The sequence below is a fragment of the Haemorhous mexicanus genome, chromosome 18, assembly GCF_027477595.1.
Source record: "Haemorhous mexicanus isolate bHaeMex1 chromosome 18, bHaeMex1.pri, whole genome shotgun sequence".
In the NCBI taxonomy this organism is placed as follows: Eukaryota; Metazoa; Chordata; class Aves; order Passeriformes; family Fringillidae; genus Haemorhous; species Haemorhous mexicanus.
In genome coordinates this window covers 492,334-518,217 of record NC_082358.1, presented here as the reverse complement: position 1 = coordinate 518,217, position 25,884 = coordinate 492,334, and the positions used below count along the sequence as shown (strand labels likewise).

Sequence of the window (25,884 nt, the reverse complement as noted above, 5' to 3'; positions counted from 1 at the left end):
ATACACTATTTTTCTGTACTACTTTTTCCAGATTTAATTTCTACTAACTGAAGCACATACTTCTATAAATGCAAACCCAGATTTCTGCATCCCAGTGCAATGAATGACATCTTTAATGCACAAACTGCTCAAGACAATTAATTTAAGGCAAGTAGAGGTCAAAGAAAACTTTTTACAAAATCTTTTGAATGTGGGGGCAAATTATTAGTTTCAATACCTAAAGGAACTCCCATTTTATCTGTGTATGAGTTTCATTAAATTTTAATGTTCCCCAGTCTTTCATGGACAAGGTGCTGATATGTTTAAAATTAACATTCTCCTGCATTATTTCTATATTTGGCACATTCATGGCAATGAACACAGCTGAAAGAGAATGCTTAGCATTCTCCCTCTTGTAAGAGAGGAGGGGATACACATATATTGGGAGCAATGAACCTCCAGCCAGATCCATGAATAAACTGCCCTGGCTCCTCATTCCGATATCAAGATGGGTATGTGGCAAACCCAAGCAGGTATCCCAGGTGCCAGTATATTTCCTATTACCTCAATCCCCATCAAGAATGCAGATACTCACAATACTGCTTATCTGCATCTCTCTTCCAGAGACCAATTCTTTCACAAATCAATACAAATGCTAGAAGTTTGCAATATGCTAAAAAAGCCCACCCAAGCTAGTTCAACCTAGCAAGGTAATCTTAGAAGAAACCCACGTTCAGAGCCAGCTGACAGTCCCCTACATTCTGCAATCCTAACCTAATGCTGAACTTACTTCTGCCAGTTATACTCCCAGGCTATTTCTTTGTGATTTTCTGCAAGCCATCTCCTCAGAGGACATCCACCCCCTTTAGTCACCACTGTTGAACTCTTTATTCCTCCTGTGCTATTTACTTACACTTGACCACTGCCCATCACTCCACCCTTCCTTACTAACTCAAGGTACTTTTGGTGTTGGATCCTGACAATGCAGGGCAAAAAACAAAGGTGTGTGAACTCACCACTAAGAGAAAAAGTATCATACCTTCCACAGCAAGGCTCCATGAAATAGCATAGAAACTTAAAGAAAATTAATTAAGAGCAAAAAATTATGAAGAAATTGAATTGATTTTTTGACTTCGCCTCTTGAAATTAACAGGAACTGGGTGGAATAGTTAAAGCAGCTACGTAGGAAAATGATTTCCTGATAATTTACAAACATCTTAAAGTAAATAGGCAAGGAACTTCCAAGGAGGTTTTCATCGACAGTTTTAAGCAGGAGAGATAACAGAAATACATGTGGAATGGACAGATGGCCTTAGGCAGGTTAGGAATTCTGAATTTGCAGACTACTGCAGAATGGAAAAATGACAAACACAGTTCTGCTTTAAAGCAAAACCCTCTTTTTTTTTTTTTTTTTTTTTTAAATTCCCCGCTCCCCCCCCCCCCCCAGCCTGTCTGGAGAATTTTATGTGTAAGTCAAGCTTCTTACCAGGGCAGAGGAATGGGAAGTACAGTACTATCTCAGGGCAATGTTCTGAACAGGATCTAAATTAGAGGGAGCCCAAAAAAAAATCACTGATTTCAAATATGCGTTCTCAGAATCAAGACAGTCTTCTATGTTTAGAAAAATTCACAAATGAACCATTTCTGACTTGGAGTGAACGTTCCCTCTTTCCCTTCAATTAAAAATCCTAAACTGTACTATGAAGCAGAAGTTAACTATTATAGCAGTCACCCTGACAGATTACCTCAAAAAATGTTATGCCTTTGGAAGACAAAAATAGTTTATTATTTCATGTACAAAACAAAAGTTTCTCTACTGACACCTTCACAGCATTCACTGAAATGTGCATTTACCCTCCACTTCATACCTGAATCATGAAGTCATTTTCTTCTTTTACTTCACAAACACACCGAACAATCTCAAAATCACTTTCTTCAACTTCTTCATCAGGATTGGTGGTTACATCAACATCCTGACTGCAGTCATCGTCACTCCAAGGCAAGCTATCCATAGATGAATCACTCAGGGTGTCATCCTCTGTACAAGAAGTATTTACATAAAATCCTGAGTAATTATTAAAAAAGGTCCCTCAAAAATCTCATCCCAAGTATGCAGACATACATTCTAAAAAGCATGAGTTCACAGTGTACTTTAAGGAATACCACAATTTTAACCATTTATTGAAGGTTACTACATAATGAAGTTTTATAGTCTCATTAATGGCTCCCTCAAAATATCCATCTTAATAGCTTTTGTCATTACAACTGTACTGTCAACATACAGCATCTCAAACCAAGGAATGAAGTCTCTTCAGACAAAACTATAAACAACAAAACCAGACTTGTACATTCAAATAGGACTCATGCTAGCTGCTGCAAGTGGTACAGAATTGTGACTTGGCACTTCTAGTTTAGAGCTCTCAAAAAGAGGCAAGAGGGTTCTGTTTTATGAACCATTCAATCTCACAAAGTGATGTTTCCATGACAGAAATACTGGGTCCAAAATAGAATTTAATCCTGCTTCAGAAATTATTATTTTCATTTAATCTTCTGTTTAGGATGCTTTTATAAACTCACAGGCAGTGCTCTGCACAAGGTATTCTTCCAGAATGCACCCACACTACTTAGCTGAAGCATTAGTGCATCCTAGACTGAACAAAACTGCCAAGAAAGTTTTAACTGAACAGCATGCTGAATTGAGAATCTAACCTCAGTAATATTAAATCAATGTCTGCATCTTCCTTGGGGTAGAATGGGAGGGTCAGAGGAAGATGATGAGGTATTTTAATTATTTGAAAATAATTTAATGAGTTAGAGGAGAATGGAAGGTAAAAATTTTAGTCTTGAGTACAATGGTGGGGTGTCACCTATATACTTTCATCATTTAGCTCATAGAATCATAGAACGCAAAAACAGGACTACTAGTCTGATACATAAACTGTATCTTTTGGAGAAGCATCTGTTGTCAAAGGTGTAAGAACCCAACACACTAGTTTATTTCCACTTTTAAAAGTTCTATCCCACCTCTGAACTAGGACACTTTTTCCTAAAGTACAGTGGAAGTGAAGGTTAGGCACACTACACTTCCATATTACACAGAAGTTTCACTTTTGTTTACACCAGATCTTGTTTATCTAGGCACAAGCTCCGCAGATGCAAAAAGCAAAAAAACAATTCTAAAAGGATGAAATAAAATAATTTCTGGTATTTTTCACCATTTTCAAAATCTACCAAATGATCAAACGAAGTCTGATCAACTGATGGCCTAGCTACTAAACTCTACGTCCTATGGTTCATATACTCCAGAAACACAACTGCTCAGACTTGCAAAACGTGTTTCAAGACACCACCACTATCTGCACTTCAATAGTTTCTAATGCTTCCCGTTTGGCCTATGAAGGGGAATTTACCTGAAGTTAAATTTTACTTTTGTCTAATAACAAAAAAAGTTATGCCAAGAAAAACACCCCAAAACCTCAAAAACAAACAAACAAACAAACAAAAAACCCCACCCCAAACAAGCTCAAATGGTTCTTAACAGTGTATCTGTACAAAAAGGAATTTAAAGTTCTTGTATAGAATTAAGCTGCCATATATTTTCTATTTCCTTCATATCTGTGAGTTTTAAGAACAAGAGAAGAACCAAATGTTTATCTTTTTTATTGTACCAGTTTGTATCAGTAAATAGTAACATGGAGCAAGACATTGAGAATTATGAAAGCTGGTACACAGCAGCCAGATTTTTATGGGTTGTGTGGATGAAGTACTATGAAGACACCAACCAACAGTACTCAAGAGCTTCTCATATGAAGCTCAGAATGTCATTATAACCATATTCATTCTGTATCAATACAACTACACAACACCACACCCAATGGTCTCTTGAACACAGCAAGCTCGCAAAGCACCCATTTTTAACTCCGAAGGAATTCTTAGATTGTAGATACTTCTGGAAATATGAAAAAATTAATTATTAAGTTGTAACATAGTTATTTTAAGAGTTAATAAGGCTCTGGAAAAACACCCTGCAAAATGAGTTTGATTTCTGAGATAAGGGCAACAGTCTTGAAGTGCATATGAAAGTAATGCCAAAGTAAAAAGCAGCAACATCAAGCTCAGGCAAACGAACTGGACCCACTCTTGTCAAGCAGGGGAAAGAAATACACACAGCTCTGAGTAAGAATAGCCAAATTTATACAATAAGAATCAGTTTTCAAATATGTTAGTGCTGCTCACATATTTACTGGTAATGAAAGACAGAACCAGAAAGCCATAGAGGAGAGTTATCTCACCATCTGCTTTTGATTTTCCCTTGTGCTGTCCAGAATCAGTGCAGTGAAGCAGGGTACTTGGGTGAGCAAATGATTTATTTGAAGAATTAGATTTTGTGACAACTGATTTTTCAGGTGAAAGCTCTTGTGAGATATCTGTGTTCTCCCCAGTGCCTGAATATCCTGTAAAATTGTAATAAATCATTAAAAACCTATAGTCAAAAAAGTTGACAGACCCATAGCAGAAACATGTAACTCACTGAGCCAGTTCCCAGTATGCTAGAGCTCTGGGACTTGCATGATGCTGCTGCAAGATGTGCAAGCTTTCCAGGGGCAAGAAGGTATTTTCTGAACCAGACAATTTTATGCTGCTCAGTCACTGTTTACTGCTGCCAGAAATGACAAAGGTCTAAGTGACTGGCCTTTCCAGGCCAACTATACTCCAGGCTGAGTAGGCATACAAATACCTTTGCTTTACAGGCACTTCCACACAAGCACCACTAGCTGGAGATCTTCCCCTCACATTCAGTCTTTACTCACACGAGGCTCTACACATTCCCTAATCTCACAGACTTTAAAGTGGATAGAAAGCACCTGTTTTCCTAGTCTATGTTTGGAACAGAATGCACATGTGGACAAGCCCAGATTAAGAGTGTGTGAAGAAAACACCTTGAATGCTTCCTCTGTGAGGCCTACACTGGATATAAATCAAGGCTGGCTGAAGCTACAAGTAGCACTCTCCAGTTATCTGGGAAAAATCTTCACAGTTCTGGACTGAATTACCATAAGGCCAAAATCAAAAAAAGGCACGCAACATCTTAAAACCCAACAACAGACTGACAAGTGGCTCATGGGGACTTGGTGCATAATTCTACAAATTGTATTTTGCACTTCTATCATTACACTTGTGAGCACCATACAATCAGAAATTGATTAAAATCATTTGTTTCAGTACAATTCTAAGTGACTTGGCCTACGGTTCTTCCAATCAACTCTCTTGCTAGCTTGCCCTATTCATGGCAGCAAACAGAGAAGTAAGGTATTTTTTACCTCAGAAACTCCTCCTTCGGGAGATCTAGTTTGACAAATGATGCCTAGCAGATTGAAGTCTGCTGCATCCGCATCAATAACAGAGGACGTTGTCACATTTGATCCTTAAACATTTCATGAAAGAAATTTTCCAGAATCAGCTGTGTTTTCAGCAGTGAAGAATCCATTACCTCGAACACCTGGGCTTCTACCTCAAGTTCAAAGCTTGAAGTGGCCCCAGGAAAGCATTCCCAAGCCTCCATAGATGAAACTAACACAGGTTGCTACTACAGTCATTTTAATGTAGTGCAACAGCATGTTATGAGACATGAAAGAGGGAGACAGCTGGAGTTTAGACTTTAAATCGGGCTTTTACTAAATCTCTACAGAAAAAATATTAATTTCTTTAAGAAAAAAATAAGGGTTTGACAGGTTTAATTGGGCTCATTGTTACAGCCCACTCCCCCCACAAAGTGAAGGTCCAAGAAATAATAAGGTTAACAACAGAAAATGAGAACTCAAAGTTTCCAAACTCCAGCATTCATAACGCAATCCCAGAACTAACATAACTGAGAACAGCCTGTACACAGGGCGTCTGCACCCTCTTAACTGGGCAAAGCTTGCATAGTAGCACACTTACTATGGAAAAACCTGACTTATAGACTGATATTCATTTAGAAGTGACATCTATTCTGTGCCATTGCGAGTATTACTACAAGCCACCATCCAGCATTACTGAGGAAGCTTAACCAGGAAATAGATTATCTTGTCAATCACAATTTAAAATCAATTATTCAATAAAATAAAAGCTAAGTGAAGAAAAAGGCTGAAATGCAATGCCTGATCTTAAGTGATCTAAAGGGATTTTTTGGAGGTAATAAAACAGAAGAATGAAGCCAGTTTCATCTACAGAAGAAAAATGATCTTTACCAGGCTTAGGTCTCCTTTTCTTTTTTTTCTTTTTCTTTGACTTGGCTCTTTCATAGTCCTTGGATTTTTTTTCTTTGTTCTTCTCATGTCCTTTAACAGCTGAAATGAGACAAAACTCTAAATTAGTAAAAAAAAAAAATATATATACATTTATCCTACTTCATAATGTTCTTAAAAGCCTCCCATTCTTTTGGACAATCAAGGCCAGTTCCCTGAAAAAAAAACAAAACAAAACAAAAAACCCAAGAAGAAAACTTATTTTTAAGAATTCCCCAGCTCTCAATTGGAATAATCTATTTTAAGTCCTAATTTGACTGTCCCATAACAAAATAAAAGCATCATGTATGAGAAATCAAATATACAGTAGTGCCCACTTATTTACATGCTTCAGACCATAAAAAGGACTGAGGGATTTGTTATGTCCACTTTCTAAATTATTATGACTGGACATTTCACTAGCATTGTAACAGAACAAAATCCCAAAACCCCAAACTTCAGTTCAGTTCCCCAATCAAATATTTTATTTATATTGAAAATGGAGTAACTGGTTCAGCTGGCTTTAACTACTCTCTCAACATCCATTCTCCATTCTATTTTTATGGGATTAAAAACACACCATAATTTCTGAATGACAGACAGCTGTTAATCAAGTCTATCCTCAAAGCATGCTTCCAGAACATGCACAACTCAGTAAAGGCCTGCTGCAAGAGCATGTACACAAATCCCTGCTTTCCAGACCCCAGTGTTTGGTTACATCCTGTCTTTCAGATTTAGGTCCCAGCACACAATTTCTAGATACTTATGCAGTTTCTTATGTAAATTATCCTGACTCAGAGATGTAATCAACACCTATTATGGAAGGATGTCTTGTATCTCAAAACAGCTCTGCTCTCAGAGTGCTTTGGCTGATTAAGCTACTCATCATCCCATTCAGAAACCTATTTCAATGTCAGATGACAGAGATCTGAATAAGCACTTGAAGACAGTCTATATTGTAAGAAATCTTCACTTCCACAAACCATTTGAGAACCCTAGGTTGTCTGTAACCATTTATAAAGTAAATCAGCAATACCTGCATATTATGTCAACCCCTTTCATACATGTCAACAGTAAAGTCCCCGATTCATTGGCTGAGTATTTATGGCACAAACAGTTCATTGAGAAACTGCAAATGGCAGTCAGATTTAATCAGCTCCACTAAGCATGCAGGACAAACTTAATAGCTTGTCCTAGGAGACTCTTTAGCTCTGAATCTCCTCATCCCTCTCAGTCCTGAAAGATTTCCTACTACTTTGCTATTTCTGTGCCCCTCTTAGCATGAGGTTAGCAAAAGCACCTCAGTGGGCTCACCCACATGGCCACACCAGGCACCTGGGCTTCAAAGGCAGCAGGATGGCAGCACAAAAGTCACCTTCTTCCACCTCTAAGTGTTGAGGGAGATTAAAAAACCCAAAACAAAAACCAGGAAAAGAAAAGGCGCATATTCAAGTGTTGAACGCAGTCCTTCCAACTTCCTTCTTACTTTCCTCTGTTCTCATCTTCTGTACTTCCAATGGTCGGGATCCTCTTAGTACCATTCCCTTCTCTTTGCTCACAGGGATGCGAGGAAGTTCTACCATTTTATTCTTCCAGAAGGGCAAAGAGAGAATAACTGAGCTTAACAGAGATAGGAAAATTTTCCTTCTTTTAATTTGAAAATTCAAATTCACATGATCAGATTACTGGATTTGTCTGAAGATATCCAAGGGCACGTGGTAAGCTTCCTCAACTGCTATCAAAATATCCAAGATAAATACGAAAAAAACTGTCACTTTATCTACTTTGTCCCCGTAAGCTTCCCCATGTGTCTTAAAATCTGAAAAAAAAAATCTAAATATTTGCAGATTTCTTTGTGGAGCTTTCTTCTGAAATGCACAGCACAGTTAATGCATGTTTCCATGAAAAAAAAAATCTTCAAAGAACAAGTATTCAAGTATTATACTAGAGTCTTACAAAAAAACAGGTACTAAACAATCTTGTTTAAAGCTGTTTCTTCTAAGTGCCCTGAGGTGTAATGAATTTTCATTGACGTAAGACCAGATAGAGAGACTTTTCTAGGTTATGAGCATCCTCACAGATTCACATAATCAAACAGAAATATACACTGAGAAACTGAGAAATATACACTGATTAAATTTCTTAATCCTAGAAATTAAGCACAAAACAACTACCTGTTTAAATGGTTTGGGGTTTTTTTGAAAAGACAAAGGATTTCAACCTCCTTCAATGGCAGAGACCCATAAGAACTGGGATGAGTGCTCACCATCCTCTATCACATCACCACTGTAAAAATTCATTAAAACCTCTATATGCCACACTTGCACACAGGACACATCCCACTGAATGAGGAGCAGTGAGGAGATACTGATGGATCTCATTCAGACCTTGCTACAAGGAAGGGCAGTGAGGGATACCCAAGATGCTAAGTACTGTCTGTCTGCTATGATCAACAGAACAACACAGGCACAGGCAGCTAGGGAGGTGATCTCCAGGACACAGAACATCTGTCATAGATACAGTAGTCTAACCTCAGATTTTATTTGTGTTTTCCTCATCACTGTGACTCAAGTTGTTACCAACATCTGAAAGAAAGTGGTGATGTAGTAATCTAGAAGTATGCTGGGAATTATTTATATACATACAAAATATTAAAAAATGTGTATTGTTTTTATGAGTGTATGTGTGTGTATACATACATCCCCCCATCCCGTCTGGCTGTTACCCACCCATACTACAGTAGATTTCAGTATAAACAGAGTTTACACGATACCACTGAACAGTCAAAGTCGTGAAGTTCTTCAGAGATGTCCAGTAGCAATTGCTGACTATCAGAAGTGGTCAAGTGCTATTGAAAAAAATCCCCTACAAAATATACCACCCTAGGTCATCACCACCCTAGCCATCTGCCTCTTTTAAGTTTAGGTATCTCAGAAGGCACAAGATTACTTAAAATATTTAATTATACGGGCAGACAGGAGTTTAACAGAATTAAGACCTACAACCTTTTAATGATCTTTAATACTTTAATACTTTTTGCATCCTATAAATATTACCAAGTGACTGGGAAAAATAAACCCCAGTGCAGAGACCATGAAAACTCACAAAATGACAGTGAAAAAACACTGCTTACATTTTATGCCATACATTTATACAAAATTACTCTCTCTAAATGAAGGTGTGAGAGACAACTGCTCACTTAAAAAAACTTAAAGGGTTTATTAAACCGTAACAAAAATACAACAAAAGGACTAGGTAAGGAAAAGCAGGCCTGGGAACTGCCCTCGTGGCTGCTCACCACATGGCTGGCTCATCTTCAAGATGGATGCTTTGGCTTTTATATCTCTAGCCTCTCCTAGAGCCTTGTCAGTCAACTCCTTCCTTGCTATCCAGTGGCAGAAATCACTTTCTTGCATTCTGATTGGAGGTCAGGTGCTGCCACAGTAACAAGCCAACCTTCCCAAATCCCTGGATTACCAAGACCATCCCATGATAACATACTGGAGGGGAACACATTGCAGTAACATAACTATATATTTATAAAACTTCTTTTACCATACATATAATGTTTACCCCTTAATTGTGAGAACCAACCATTTACTCATCTATAACAAAGGCATACAGAATATTATCAGTTCCTTACAATGTTTAAAACTTTCTCAAGACTTTTTCCTTTCCATGTTAAACCAAAAGCCGTACCATGTTGAACTCTTTCTCTTTCCCGAGGCCTCCGCAGTGCTCTTGCTATGTGGTTCCTGGTTTGGTCTCTAATTGAATGTCGGTGACTATTTAGTGCACTTACAGGAGTTGAAGTTCTTCTCTTTTCTACTTTTTCATCTCTATATGGGGTACTCCTGAGGGTTATGTGTAGAGGACCATCTACAAACAGAACAAAGACCAAGTGCAAGCTTTAAATACTTTCCAAAGTCAGTCTATTTCAGCAGCAGCAGCTCTGACAGACCATGTGGAATGTTTCTGATCAGACATTGCTCAACTCATTCCTAGCCCTGACTAAAATGCCAAAACCTCCAATGCTTTTGGTGGATTTGCTGATGGGCTTTTCTTTCAAAAATAAAGAGAGGATGTCCATGCAGTCCCAAATCTCTATTCTTCCAGAAAAACTGTGACTTTTTTTTGGAGAAAAGATGAAAAGAGAAACAGTTCAGTTTGGCAGAGATATTTATTAGCTCCTCCAAGAGAAAAAGTGCCCAGTTAGAACCACAGCCAGTTCTCTGAAGTGTGCTTTGTAACACACACAGGAGTGGCCAAAAGCAGCTCTGCATATATAAGGAAGAACAGTTTTTAAATACATACCACTGAAACAATAGTGTTTCAATCAAGAGTGAGATGCAAGAATTCAGAACCACTACCTAAAATTCATAAAAATCTTAAGATGCAGACATGGCTTCATATGAGATTACATTTTTTATTTAAATTAAGTCAAACTGTTTCATCCTCCTAACTGCAAGTAGCAACTCCTCCTGAAAGACTCGTGGGCACAGAAAAAGAGCAGTGAAGGTGATAAAAACTACAAGCTGCACTGCAGATAAGACAGCAGACTAAACAAGACCAGCTGCCATTTTGTTCTGGCGTATTACATCAAGCATCCTGGTCAATGAGATGAAGTAGCCAAGGTGACAGCCAAGGAGTCCAGTTTTATCATCATATGCATCTCAAAAGTTCAGAGGATAAGAAAGGCAACTGGTTTCTCATCTGAAGATTAACATGCCACACTTTAATAAAACATACTTTAATAAAACAATTGTGAGCAGAATCTGAGAGTGACTGAAAAAGGAAGGGAAGGGAAAGAGTCCCAGAGGGCACACTTAGGAGAAGAAACTGGATCAAGGACCCAGCCCTGATCAACATTTCAGGCTGAAGAAATAACAAGGCACATGAAAAGATGCCGTTGTTAGAGCTTTCAGAATCACATGGATCTCTTCAGGCAAAAGAAACTCCAAGATGCAGAAATCTGATAACATTTTCCCTGGTCCTCTCTCTCTCTAGGAAGTGGCAACTGAAAGGAAAAAAAAATTCCAAACAAAAAAGAAAAGCCTCTTGTAACTATTTCCACAACCAAACTTATCTTCAAGTCAACTGCCCTAGTGCTCTACAGCAGCCACAAAAGACAGAAATTAGACCAAAACCCAATTACCATACAAGACTCTCTAAAAAAAGCCTTTTGTCAAGACAGGCAATTTTTTTTCATAATTTTTTGTTTGGTTGGGTTTTTTGGCACTGTCATTATTTACCTGCTTGTTTTTAAGTCAGGTCTATTTTGACTTCCTGTTCCTCTGAGGACTCCTATGACTAGGGGTCAAGATATCATCAGTTCAGATGACAAAAACAAAAGAAGAAAATTTTCAGAAGAAAACTTTTTCCCATGGTACACAGTAGCTGAGAAACAAGATTCAGATACTACATAGTCTCTGTGGGAACATCAGTACCCTAACAAAGTTTATGAAATGCCAATGATATATTTCAGTCCAGGGTGAAAAGTCACACAAACAATATTTTCTGCAGCATTCCTGGCTGTCTACTACTCTGGAATAATTTTCCACCAAAATATTTACAGAACACCACATCAGAGAAACTCAAAATTACAACACAAAAATCCATACACACCTGACAGCCTTCACTTAGGCCTCCTAACTTTCCCTTCTCCCAACAGCTCAACTCAATCTCATGAATTAACATTTTAGAACACCATAGCCACCTTGATCCTAGCAGTCTGCAACAGCACAAGGCCTCTTAGCTTCCTGTGGGCTGACACAGATGCACACAGGATCTTGGTGGAGCAAAATTGTGCTTCATGTCCACTGGGTTTTTGTAGCTTTGTGAGATTTAATTCCAAGATTTTTGCCAAGAATACATCCTGTCTTTAATGACACATGGGTTAATATATTGCTGTAACATTGTCCTGGGGGAGGGGTCATGGTACTCTATCATACACTGGATGCTTTCTTTCCCCCCCCCCCCCCCCCCCCCCCCATAACTGACACAAAGATGCTAGGTTTTGAAACATCTTTGTTCCATTGAAAAGAAAGTTTAGAGGGTCTACAAGATCTCTGAGCACTCTGAATACATTTTAGAAGTTGTGAGTAAATTTGAGATGGTGAGATTAAAACTTGGAAATTTATCCTAAACTTTCAAAACAACAAATATTAAAACTGATGCCATGGAGATGCAAACTTACAAGCCTTCCACACTAAAGTGTCCTTTTTCCTCTTCATTAGGAAGTATAACTCAAGTCAGTTTATAAAATCATTCCCTAAAGAACAAAGAGCAATTATTCATAACAAACACAACTAAGACCTTTCATTTAGGCATGTGGCTTTAAAACTTCTCACATTTGGATTTTCTGCATTAGCACCACCTGCAGAGTTGTGCCACCTGTTTCCATTCTCTGGTCTCCCCAAGCCAACCTTAACCCTCCAGAAGGTTTCCTACTCCTCTGCCTCCACCCAGTCACAAGAGTATTGGGCTGTGAGGCTACAGTGACAGCAGGACCATGCTCATAGGGATTCCTATGAGGAGTACACAGGGGATCCCCATTTGTTTCCAAAAGCTGCTTGTGCAGGCCCCATGAAGACACATACACCTGTGTCCCACCTCAGGGAAACCACAAAAGGCACAAAAAGCCTCCTGACACCCTGGAAAATGTCACTTTCATTGTCCTTGAACAGTAATGGTGTGATTAAACATCAGAGCAGATTAATTTCTAGCTCAGATGACACTGAATACCACTAACAGAACAGGAGGTATGTTCACAAGATACTGGAGATGAACAGGATTCCAGCCTTCCAGCCTTCTTCCATGGAGTTCTTTCAGGCCTTTCTCTCCTAAGCCTGGAAGAAGTGTCCTCTGTCACACAAAGAGCTGACCCAGAAGCTATGAAGGATATTAGAAGCACATACAAACTCAAAATATGAAATTACCTCAACCATGCAGAAAACACACAGAGCTTTAGAAAACTTACTAATAAACACATCGAGGTTCAGTGACAGACAAGGCAATAGCTTTCTGTCCCCTGGAACCCTGCTGTAGGACTCCAGGTAAAGAGATAACTCAGCATTCACAGGAAGCAGAGACTGCATTCCCAAGCATGTGAATCACACAAAGGTACCATCCACAGCTGTAAGATCATTTGCTGGGAACTTCCAGTTGTATTTTCAAGAACTGAAAGACCATGTTTCATCTGTACTTAGAGTCACCCCCCAGAAACCAAACACAGTATTGTCTTGATAAGCCAAATACAACCAGCAACTCTGCAAACACAGGGGGCATTTATGCAGATCATCCCTGGCTCCAAGGAAAAAGCCCACATTTGTAGAATACCATGCACACCCAATGCCTAGCAAAGAGGCATGAGTCAGCCAGAATCAAGAGGAAACGAAAATTTCCCAAAGGATTAATCTTACAACCACTACACAACAGGCTAGAGGTTTGCCGTGAACAGCTATTAAAGACAACCAGATGCCTGAGATGTTCCAAGATGTCAAAACAAGTTTGCCAACCCCACCCATCCACAATTCAGCTCTCATCAGTAACACGAGTAAGGACAAAATTCCTATTTTGTTTACTCATGTAAAGAATTCATGCATGGAGTCATTTATACAGTAACAGGACATACTGTAATTAACTCTGAGTAGGCAGAATTTTCTAAAAATGAGGTGATGTAAAAAAATTAAAATCTACTGACAAAACATTTTTACTTCTTTAAGTGATTTATATGGACTCCATAGTAAGGACAGATTTTTTACAGTATGCAAACTAAAAATTGCAGGTCTGTTCCTTTAGTTTCTTCCTCATGGCAAGGAACACAGGAGAGTCAAGAGTGGCAGCAACTTGCCAGACTGAGGTTACTGTACTACACTCACACTCCAAATCAAAGCCTAATACTGTGCAGTGCTTTTGAAGTTAAAAAAATTAGTTTAGCTTCCATTATTACCAAAACTCCTGAGAAGAGCTAAACTATGTCCTAGGAGTCAATGAGTATCAACTCCTGAGATCGCTGTCAGTACAATTGTGCTGACACCAGTACTCAGTAGTTATTAAGAGCACACCAATCGCCTCAGATGGCACTTTCATTACCAACTCCCCTACTTGTTCATGAGGTTTGTGTCTCCTGAGAAATCTTCAGCATCCAGCAAGTACAGAGCCTCACCAGGGTATGATGTGGGGACACATCAGCAGTGCAAGCACTCAAGTCTTGACTTTTGGATTTCAGAAGGTATGTTCAGCCCAAAGGCATTAACTAATGCTAGCAAATCTCCAAATGGATACATTTCACTAAAAAGATGAAAGTCACTAATAAAGAAAAATTCCAAGTCAAGATGTCAAAATTGTGACTTGCAGGTAACAAAGAAAGAAATGAAACTATTCTGTGCCTCATGTCCTTGGAGTTTTCTAGGTCAGGAAAAAAATCTTTTTCTAGGTCAGGAAACAACAATCTTTATTAAGAAAAACCTTTTGCAAGCACTTTATACAAAATAACACGGACAGACAGACATATCTGAAAGAGAAAACTGGTTCCCTCAGAGAAAATTCTTTACAGTGTCTGCAGGGCACAAGTCACAGTATGGGATGATGTACTTTAACAGTAAACTAAGGGGTTCTGCAGCAAAAGAGAAGGGATCACAAAGAAAGAAACCTGTCTTAAGGTTAATTCATATGGGCACAGAATCCAGTTTTACTTAAGAGTTGGACTCAATGATCCTTGTGGGTCCCTTCCAACTAATAATGTTCTGTGCATCTGTACTCCATTTTTTTTTATTACAGCAATCAATAAGTACCTGACATAAATTGTCACAGATACTGTACCACACTTAATTTCCAAGCAATTATTCTGATAGAGCATCTCTATTTGAGCTAGCACAATATCTAAGCAACTCTTTCATCTACGAGCAACACTGATGTCATCTGCAGCCCAGATTCAAAAAGCCTCTTTTAGGCTTAAACATCCACACATATTTTCTACAGATCTCAATTCTCCTAATAGAGGCCTGCAGGTGGCTCTGCAATGCACCTGAGGTGTAATGCAACCTGAGAGCTTAGGGCAGGTATACCTGCATCTCCTCTGGCCCAGGGGGAGACAACATCAACTGCCTTCTTCTATGTTAGGACAATTCCTTCCTAAAGACAAAAGCAGCAGCAACTCAAGGAGGTAAGTACTGTAGCATGCACTTGGGGGAAGAGCTGCTTCATCATAATGATCTCATACTACTTTCTGATAAATTTAAGAAAGGTATTGTCTGAACATATCCAGTAGCCACGAAGTCCTAGTCATTCTGTTTAGGCATATTCTGTAAGGCATATGTAAAATACAAGCTGCAGGCAATAGCAGTTCCTTCTCTGTTCAGAGCAACTACAGAATTTAGAGACCTATCTGTCCAGTTTTCCACGGCAAAGGCAAGATCCTTCTTTGGAGAGAGGGGGAGACAGCTCAAATCGGTCCCACATTAACCCTTCCAGCTCACTCAAGCTTTAATTCCAGTGTCAGGTAACATACTGGAAATTTTAATTTTGGAGTCTCCACTTCAGTGCAAAGCAACTATATTTGAATTGTTCTTTCCCAAATCTCAGACCATGGTCACTGAAGACCACTTACATTCATCTTCTTTTCTATGTGTTAAAATTTTAATTTGCAAAGAAAAGGTCTTGCAACGGTTCTAAATTTTGCACGTTTTCCTATAACTTTATAAGCAGTGAGTATTTCACTTTAAATCTAGCACCAGACAACCCCCACCATTTATTTTATGCGTAGCATAAAGAGTAAGAAGTTCCAGAGGTCTAAAACAAAACTTGTGAGATAAGTGTGACAGAGCTCCTAAAGCAAGAGCATCTTCAATTTTATGGAATAAAAAACCATCATGATTGCTGAAATTTTTATCTGTTAGAAACTGTCACCTTTTCTTAAGCATTAAAATCTACCTAATATAGTGAAGTACAAGAAAAGCCCATTTGTACCAAAAGGTAAAATTATTTAAATATATTCTTTTCAAACAGGAGAACTTTTGCTTACAAAATGATCATAAAGATGAAAATATACCCACCACATACCAGACTGAATTATGGATTCAAAAGCTTTCACTCTAAGCAGTACCTCCTGAAAAGCCTTTTGAAAAGGTGGCTTAAGTGCTCAGTAGATAGAAGGTCTGGCCTAGAAGACAGGCTTTCTATGCATGCCATTAAGACAGAAGAACAGAACTTTAAATGCAACTTCAAAGTAAGAGCTCATGAATCTCATTAACTCTGCTTTCAACTGTGTAGCACCACTGAATGAAAACTAGGGTCACTAAGAACACACTGCGTTAGAAAACAATGGCACTTAATATCAGACATAAAACTAATATATTATGACATTGTCTTTCCTTGTCAAGAAAAAATGTACTATAGCTCCACAACAGCAGGCTTCAACTGTCAAGGAGACTTGAGAACTTTACAGCCACTCCCCGTCACCTTGTTGCTATGTTCAGCTGTTGTGAGCACACCCCAGGCACTCTGTGCAGAGAGCTGCTATGGAGTACATCATGGAAATGATCCAGGTGAAAAGTATCCATCCACAAATGGGGAATTAGAGGGGTGGAGGCTTAAAATAAGCAAATACAGTTACACCTCAGCTCCACAGGGAATTACCTGCTGGTGACGATGGTGCAACTGACTGTAGGCACTTGGAGGAAAGGACAAATGGAAGGGTCAAGATCTTGAGTCACTAGTCAGTGCATTCAAGACAATCACAACAAAACAACTTCTCAAATCAAAAAATAATTACACAGTTCGAAAGAGCCAAATAGAAGTCTGGTTATTGAAAAGTCCATGACATGCACAAAACCTGTTTTGATCAATTTGCAGCTATCAGCAGCCAGTCTTCACACCATGCCTATCTCAGGTATGTTTCTCCAGGCAACCCTTGGGTTCAATTAAGCTGCATGCAGAGTACAACAGATACAAATCTTTACACCCTAATGCATTTAAAGAGAACTCTTTTCCTACCTAATCCAAGTGTATGTCTTTGCATTATTTAAAGATACTGTAACTACATATGAACCCCAAATACTTCTGTATGTAAAGTCACACTTATCTTGTTAGGAACGAGCAGCAGCACCTCAAATGAAAACTCATTTTCTGGACTCTTAAGAAAAGCAGCCACGAAGCAAAGTAAGGCAGGATATATCCTGCTGTAGTGAGCTGGAGCTCTGTGAGCAACTTGTAACACTTTGTAGTTCTTAAACAACATATTAATGAAAGATCAACTGCAAAGACAAAAGATGTCAGGGAATTCAGCAAGGAAAAAGATGGATTTTATAAAGGCTCAATGAGAAGACAGAAGACATGACTAGTTTTATGGACTTGCAGTACACAGCAACACCAGGCCACAAGCGCCAAGTCTGGACAGGTTATCAACAACCACTGCAGTCCACACTAGACTTAGACTGCCACTCTGGTGTCATGCCAGGCAGAGAGTGCTTCAGAGAATGAGGGTGAAGCAGAAGTGAATGTGATTTTGCAGACTGCAAAGCAGTTAAAACATATTTTTTGCTAACGAGTAAGTTTTTATCCCTTTCCACTGACCATCTGTTGTGTGAAGATCTTTTTCAAGCACAGCTGAAACAACTGCACTTGTTAAATACTAGGACTTTTCATGACACAGAACAGTAAATACTGCAGAAACTCAAACTGGATTTCCAGCCAGGTATGTGCTTGAAGGTGGTAAAGTACAGAAAAGTAAAGTCAAAATCTAAAGATAAGGAAGAAATAAGAAAGAACTGGAGGTACCCAAACTGTTCCCTAATATAGAAAAGGACAGAGGTCTCCAACCAATACTATTTATAAGCCAGAAGAAAAATAAAAATCAAGTCAGAAACTCAGGGAACTGGGGTTTTTAAAAGGGAACAGATGTTTAATACACAAGTGAGCTGCTACAGAAAAATAAGAGAAGCTGTACAGTGGGATCTTTACCACAAAATGATCTTGAATTCTAGAAGAAACATCTTCATACCTTTCTACAACATGATGTGCACACATATTCTGCTTCTTCTCCACACAGAAACATGCTAAGACACAGCACTGAAAGAGACTCTTTCAGCCCAAAAGAAAATTGATTTCTGATATTTTCTGTCTGTCCTGACTGCTGCTGGTTAAAAAAAGAAAGAGATCAACACCATACTTACACAGTGAACCAGCTGTGGTCCGTCCTCTTTTTGACCTTTCTTGATTAGCTTTTTCAGAAGCCAAAGAAGCTCTGGTTTGAATATTTCTTTTTACAGGGTTCTGCTGTGATTCTGCAGCCTTCTCCACTCCATGAAAGTATTTCATGTGATAATGCAATAACTTGGCTTTGCGGAAGGATTTTGAACAGTCCAAGAACTTGCATCTAAACTTGTGATCTTGGTCAACAGTTGCAGCTTTTTTTGATGCAAGAAAATCTGTTCTCCTACAAGGTTTTGTTACTGTAAGAACAAAACAGATAAATTGCCCCATGCATATGCTATATTTACCAAATGGTTTCCTAAACTTCAACAGCAAAAAGAAGCATGCATTCACACATATTAGCTATGAAATGCTAGAAATAAAATGTTTATGCCTTATCTGCCTTTAAGATTAGTAACTTTAAAGGGAAAACTCTACCCTACACTGCTCATAAATCTGGTTGTCATGACGCCACTGCTTTTATGAATGAGGTAAAATATTTTGCTTCCCTAAATCCTTGCCTAACAGCTGATATCACTGTAAGGTGCTCCTAAAGATAAAAGACCGAATCACACAGAGGTTACATCCCTATGTCTGAACACTAAAGATTATTTGTTCGCAACTATTCACATCTCTGGTGAAAGCAAGAAAATAGCTCTGCTTACAATTATTTGCTACCTGCTTTCTGGGTGCACAGTTCTGCCACCAAAGCCTGGTTACTTCCAAAGACAACAGAAGCAGTATGTCAGAACATTTTGGAAGTAAAAAATTTAAATTTATTTCAATTTTTAAGCAGCAATGAAAAACAAAATTGTTTGCAACTGTTACAAAATGTTTCCTATGAGCTATACTTAATTAAGCTTCTGAAAAAAGTAAGGAAGTCTAAAGATTCAAATGTAAGGAATTTGAAGGCACTTATTCCACAGAACACTGCTCTGAAACCAAGGGCTGTATCTACTATGAATTTCAGGAACTTTTAGTTCATATTTTTTCTAACAAACATACAAAAGAAACATTTTGAGCTAAATCAGATTACTGTCACCAGTATCTGTACTCACTACAACATATGAGAGTTAAAAATGAGGCAACAGATCTAAACAGATCTATGCAATTATCCACCACTAATACACACACAGCATCAAAAAAATCCCTCTCCAGCTAGAAGACAATGTAAAGGAGGTATCATTTTAAAAAAACCCCAGCTTCCAAATACAATTTTTCTATTTGCTTTGCCAGTACTAAAGCGTTTTTTACAAGAGTTTTCGACTTTCAGGATTAAGAAAGCAGAGTTTAACTGCAAGACCCAAACCTAGCAACCGTGACTAAAACTGAAGGAATGAAGCACATGAATGAAAATTAAGACACTGTATTAGAAGTAGCTGTAAGCAAGACACAAAAGTACCCAGAAACATTATGAACAAGAGGAAGATTTTTCTTTAAGTGCAGTAAGGCTTTGAACAGGATTGTTAAAGGCAGTGTCAGCATGATCCTGGAGTACAAACACAGTACACAGTTTGTTTCCAAGTTTTTAGCATGCAGTAACAAAAATGGTGTTACTGAGCAGCAGACTTAAAGGTTGTCACAGTGCAGAGAAGCATCTGAGGCACATCCAGCCTTTAAGTATTGTGTACAAACAAATCTTTAACATGGAGAAAACACAAGCAGTTGTACCCTAATGCACAGGGAAAGATTAAGTCATATGCAACACCAAGCTGGTTAAAAGAAAGAATATGCAATGAAATTGGAGAACGAAATAGTACAAAGAAAGACACTAGTTTTGGGTGTTTCACAGTGGTAATGACAAGGAGGAAGACACTGTGGCATAGCCACATTAAGAACATGCTGACAGGAACATCAATAAGACTGCAGCAAAGCCAGACTCACACTTGCAGAATGATGAAGTTTGCCAATACCAAAATCAAAATATACTGCAGACCATCAAAAGCTGCATTCAGGAAGAATGAAAAAGTATTTCAGGAAGGCTCAGTGCAATGGTCTGTGGGTTTAGTGAAAGCAAACACAGAAAGGTTCTCTTGACTGTAAAGGAAAAAAACCAGCATTTGGGACTACAGATGCTAAGAACTTGTTACTATTTAATAACCAACATGAAGCTGGAAAACAACTGCAGCAGAAGGGAGAAATGGGGTCCATAGACTTAGCAAAAAAACATTACAAAGATGACAAGGGAAACTATTACACCATCACACAATTGTCAGGATGAGGACCCACATCCAAGCTCAGAGCACTTCCCCTCCACTGAGCTGGACAGATTCTAGAGAAGATATAGGGAATGGCTTCTTACTGATGGGCTACAAGTTAGAAAAGGAAAGGATTGCATTAGCTAAAGTTAGCAATAGGGATAAAAAAGACATGGGGCAAAAGGAAAGGAAGCAGACAAAAAACTTACTGCAATGTGCAAAAGGAATGTATTCAGAGTAATAAAAATACAGATGATCCCACAAAATTTGAAACCAAGCTTCAGTCATTCCCATCATTACATTTTACTTCTCTACAAGTAGTACAATAGAACTCCCTGTCACCCAGGCACAGTAGGAAACTGACAACCAACTCTGCCACCCAGGGGAGCCTCTGGAGAGTCCTTGCTCCATACACTCTGAAAATAACATCCTACACCAACACCTAAAGGGGCAGCTACCATCCTTACATGCAGAAATTTTGCTCACAACATAAGACACTAAATTGGTTTCTAGAGAAACAAGTCTGGGGTACTGTCTTCAACTGCCTTTACAGAGGAGCTTGGTGGTTATTTTCTGCAAGTACAAAGGAAAATGAATGGTAAATTGACACTGCTATTTCTCCCATGATTATAATCAAAATTCAAACTCTTCATCTGCTCTTCAGTCAGCCATTACAACAGTAAGCACACTCACAGTCAAATATCTGTGTCCTTTAAGTTTCACTACAGAGCAAAACATTCCTTCAGTGTTCCCATCAGCAACCATTCTCACTTTTCACTGGGCTGAATTATCCAAGGGTCAAGCTATGACCATGTTCAGCAGTAAGTTCACTGTAAAATGCACAGTGTGAAGCTTTCAAGTCCACCAGAGGCATTTTTACACCATGATCAATTCTCTCTTTGAGACGAGTCCTGCTGGGACAGGAATATTTGGCAGCAGCACTGTACCTTAACTGAAGGTCAGCCATCCTGTGGCATCTCCTACAACAATCCAAGAAGCCAGCAGTGCACAGAACTCTTCCCATTTTCCCCCACTTAAAGATGGCTTTACTGCAGTTTTGAGCCATTAGACTTCCACACACAACTGCTGGCTAAAATGAGGAGACCTTCACTTTCTACTTCCTGGTGTCCAAAGAAATTCTTAGTGAAGATCAAATTATTTCTTCACTTGCTGTTAAATTAAACACATTGAAACTCTCTCTAAAACTCATGTTCTCTGGTGCATAATCTTCATGATAGGTCATGGTAACAAATGTGCTTGATCTCAGAGTTTTCACACTGTGCTTTGGACCATTTCACACCACTGGGCAGTGTCCTCATTAGCTACTTATTTAATTCAAATTATTTCTTCTGAAATCTTGTATTGTTTTTCCCGAGCTCACCAAGTCTTTCATCATTTCAGCTCTCAAGCTACATTTGTTCCTTTATTTTCAAAAACCCTCTTTCTTTCAATATGTCAGTTGTGAAACAAAAACCATCTCGCTTAATTGCTCTTCTCTAGCTAATTTAGGTAAGGACAGCATTCAAGAATTTCCAGTGCATACAGAATTCACAGAAGGAGATGCCCGGTGTAAGAAATACATAACAGCATCAATAATCACTGATTGTTACATATTTATAAACTTGTGGCGTTTTGAGCTGTAACATTACTTGGCATTGCAAGAACTACTCAACACAGTACTTCCTATGGCACTTCACTCACCAGTTTCCCCCTGTGCTGGAGATAAACTGGTACCAATAAAAGCAGCCTGCACTGGGCAGTAAAACATGTAAGCCTTGCAGTGTACCACTCACACCTCAACGTACCTTTGGAGGGGCCAGGTGGGGGGGATGTGAAGGCTTTACCTGTACTTTGACCTGTAACTGAAACACTGCAACCAGATTGCAGTGCCCTACCCTAGGGAGCTTTAAGTGAGCAAGGCACAAGGGACTTACTTACCTACCATACATTGTTAGGCTCAAAAATGCAACTTTCACATTATCGTGAAGGGATTAAAGCCTACTGAGGTAAACTGTAGGAGAAACAGCAGCTCTTTCAAACTGATGAAAAGGGCTTATGCTTCTCCTTAACTGAAACCCAAAGCTAACAGAACAAAATCAGAGAAGCAGGTGTAAGTATAAGGCAAATAGAACCCCTGATGCATGTCTATGCAAATAAATAATTTCAAGAGTGTTAGCAAATACAACTACAAACACGATAGCAGATGTGTGCAAAGCAAAGGCAGCTCACCTTTAAATTTAAAGGAATTTTTAAGAGTAAAGTCACATGAACAGCTATGAAATGCTTCTGTTTTCAGATATATGCAGAGCTTTAACTGGCTGCAAAGATTTGCCAACTGACTGTCACATATTTTTTTGAAAGACAGCTTGATTTAGCTAAATTCTGATCACCACTTCTGGTCCCTCGTCATTAGAGGTGCCAAAAGCCAGCACAACAGGATTCTAATCTTTCAGTACATGTAGTTATCCAGAATTTTGGTGAAGCTTTTTAAAAAGGAACTTCATTTTTGACAAGCAATGCTATATTGCCCTTTCAGAACATGTTACATTTTAAAACATCTCAGTCATAGGAAGACTCCAGACTGTGTTTGCTGTTATAAATGTCTGCAACCACTATTAATCTTGAATCATCTACCAACCAGTGACTAGAAAAACACCCTTTAAAAGGAATGCTTGTATCCTTAAGAATTCCTGATATTCAAGTGCTATAAAAATAATGTTCATCATGCAAGTTAAAATTTGTACTACCAGAATATACTACTCAACACTGACAAAAATTACACTAACAAATCACACTGAGGGAAACACAGGTTTTACAGTATTCTCCTACAGGAATATAATTCATTCTCACTAAGTGACTAGAACTGAAGTCTACAGACAAATAATAATGGTAATACTGGGCTACAATACTGCCTTTTTTTCTACACATGGAAAGCTACCAATGACTAACTTCCATGCTGTACTTCATGGGAATGTCATATGCAACAGACACCCTCTTCTCCCACACACACCACCTCTCTCCAACAATGTACTCTGCCCCCTGCCCAAGACCCAAATTTCTTTCAAACACATGGCAAACTAATGAACATAACTGTCTGACACACAGTTTTTTTTATCTGGAGCCTATCTGTTCCCTTGATAATCATCCATAAATTATTCAGCTCCCAGTCTCCAACACCAGCTATTTTTAGGACAGCATGCTTGGGCCCTGCAACGTATCTACCCCTCCATAAGAACAAAAGCCACTGGTGATTTTCAGAGGTATTTCCAGATCTCACCTAAAGGTGCCTGTCATTGTCATGCTGCTACACACATGCACCACTACCAGGAAAAATACCAAGCCCCGCTGTTCCCCCATCAGGCCACTCATCAGCACTGGGGTGTACCAGTGCTGTGTTGTGTACCACAACCAAGACAGAGCACAGAGAAGGAAACACAGATCCACTTTTAACTACAAAGGATTTATCTGTGATAGAATATATGAATTTTCTAAAACTGCTTGTTAATAATATTTTTAATGTTGGTTAAGTATGGAAATGTAGGCTTTCGCACTTGGATTTCAGGTGACAGTATTTACTCCAAGACCCTGCATAGCTTTTATCACCAATCCTTAAGAGTGCTCTACAATAAAAACACCTGCTTGCCACATCTGGATGTCCACTGAGGTGCATGTCTGATTTCTGATGTTAACTGAAACAACTTTCAATTAAATAAAAGCCACACTCAGAAGTAAGGATTTTTACATAAAAAACAGTGTAAGTGAATGTGAGTGCATATTCCCAAATTAACTTTAATCTAGCTTGCTCAAGTCCTGACAAAAGAGCCAGGAACAAGAGTGCATAAACTCTATCAGAGCCTTTGGGCAGATGTTAGCCAAGCCCTGCTCCCACAGCTTTGCTGCTTGTATCCAATGAAGCAAGCTCAGGCCATATCCCACACATTCCATTAATGTGAATGACACTACACACACAAATATTAAACATTCAGTTGGAATTCTCCCAAGTTTAAACCCAAATTACAAATGCTCAGCAACAGCTGAAGGAGACCAACATCAAAAGAGCTCGTATTTCTAAATAGTGTAAATGTGTAAATTTTAATTTACACATCCAACCGAAGTGAAGGGAAGAGGCCAGTTCCTGCCAGCACTAAGGGTATCCATTAGTGGAGAGGACATGCGACTTCAATAGTTACAACCAAGTGAGTGAGAGAAGAAAAGTGCAAACAAGAGGCAAATTTAAAATAACCAACTAACAACACAGATTACTCCAGCAATGCTGAGAAACTGTAAATCTCTCCAAGTGCTCTATTACACTTAAAATTAAACTTGTTAAATAGAGCATAAACTAGGAAATACGCACTTCAAGTTTCCCCAGTTAGCTGTAGATCCAATGATTAAAGTTATGAGAAATAATCACAGGACAGCACCATGTTTTGACAGTCTACTATCTGCACAGGAAATTTTAATTTGAAAATGCAAAGTAAGAACACTCCCCAGATAAGAGAAAATAGAGTAAATATATTAAGACAGTTCAAACTGAAATGTTTGAACTATTTCATAAATTTGCACTAAAGTCTCCAAGTCTAAACATAAGGATATAAAAATGCACAATCAGGATTTCCAAACAGCAGCAACATACCACATCCTCACAGCACATTAAGGAGAAAGTAACCTGACCTTTCATGGAGTTAAATTCAGTTTAATCCAGAATTCCAAACACTGAAAACAAGCATTTGTTAACTTCATCATCATGCTGAAAATATTACACCCAGTCATTTAAAAACTACAATTTCCACTTTTCCTTGTGGACTCAGTCTTAATGTTATGCTTTCAAGTTGGACAGATTGCTGTCCAACTTGAAAGCAAAAGATTAAGACTGAGTCCACAAAGAATAAAAATATGCATTTTTTACCAAGGTTAACATTGCAAAAATGCTCAGTTTTAACACTTGCACAAGTACAAAACACCTGGTGTCAATTGCCTTAAAAAATGCATCAACATTAAATATGAAAAACCTGAACCTGTAGCAGCAGAAGGTTCTTGAGTTCTGACAGGAACACAGGAAGACTCAGTGTCTTCAGCTTTTTCTTCCTGCAAACTGGCATCTGTACTGAGTGCTGTGCTATGCAATGTGTTTCCAGGCGATCCTTGTTCACCAACACTCTGGTCAGATTCAATAGGAATTTCTAACTGGACTAGAATGAGAAAAAAATTTCCCCTGAGTAAAATGCATACAAAAGCATACTTCAGAA

General features: G+C 38.6%; 1 protein-coding gene across 9 annotated transcripts in view; it reads right to left on the bottom strand.

The window, feature by feature from the left end:
• The window catches only part of PHF20 (PHD finger protein 20), a 75,528-nt gene that overhangs the window by 19,175 nt on the left and 30,469 nt on the right, over positions 1 to 25,884 (bottom strand). For 5 of the 9 annotated variants that reach the window (XM_059862815.1, XM_059862819.1, XM_059862820.1 and 2 more), the window contains 6 exons: positions 25,648 to 25,827; positions 18,419 to 18,697; positions 9,945 to 10,124; positions 6,210 to 6,308; positions 4,272 to 4,433; positions 1,848 to 2,017 (listed from right to left, as the gene is read on the bottom strand). In XM_059862815.1, coding sequence (XP_059718798.1) covers positions 1,848 to 2,017; positions 4,272 to 4,433; positions 6,210 to 6,308; positions 9,945 to 10,124; positions 18,419 to 18,697; positions 25,648 to 25,827 — 1,070 coding nt within the window. The remainder of the gene's footprint in view (positions 1 to 1,847; positions 2,018 to 4,271; positions 4,434 to 6,209; positions 6,309 to 9,944; positions 10,125 to 18,418; positions 18,698 to 25,647; positions 25,828 to 25,884) is intronic. The other 4 variants (XM_059862818.1, XM_059862821.1, XM_059862822.1 and 1 more) reach the window with 4 other exon arrangements.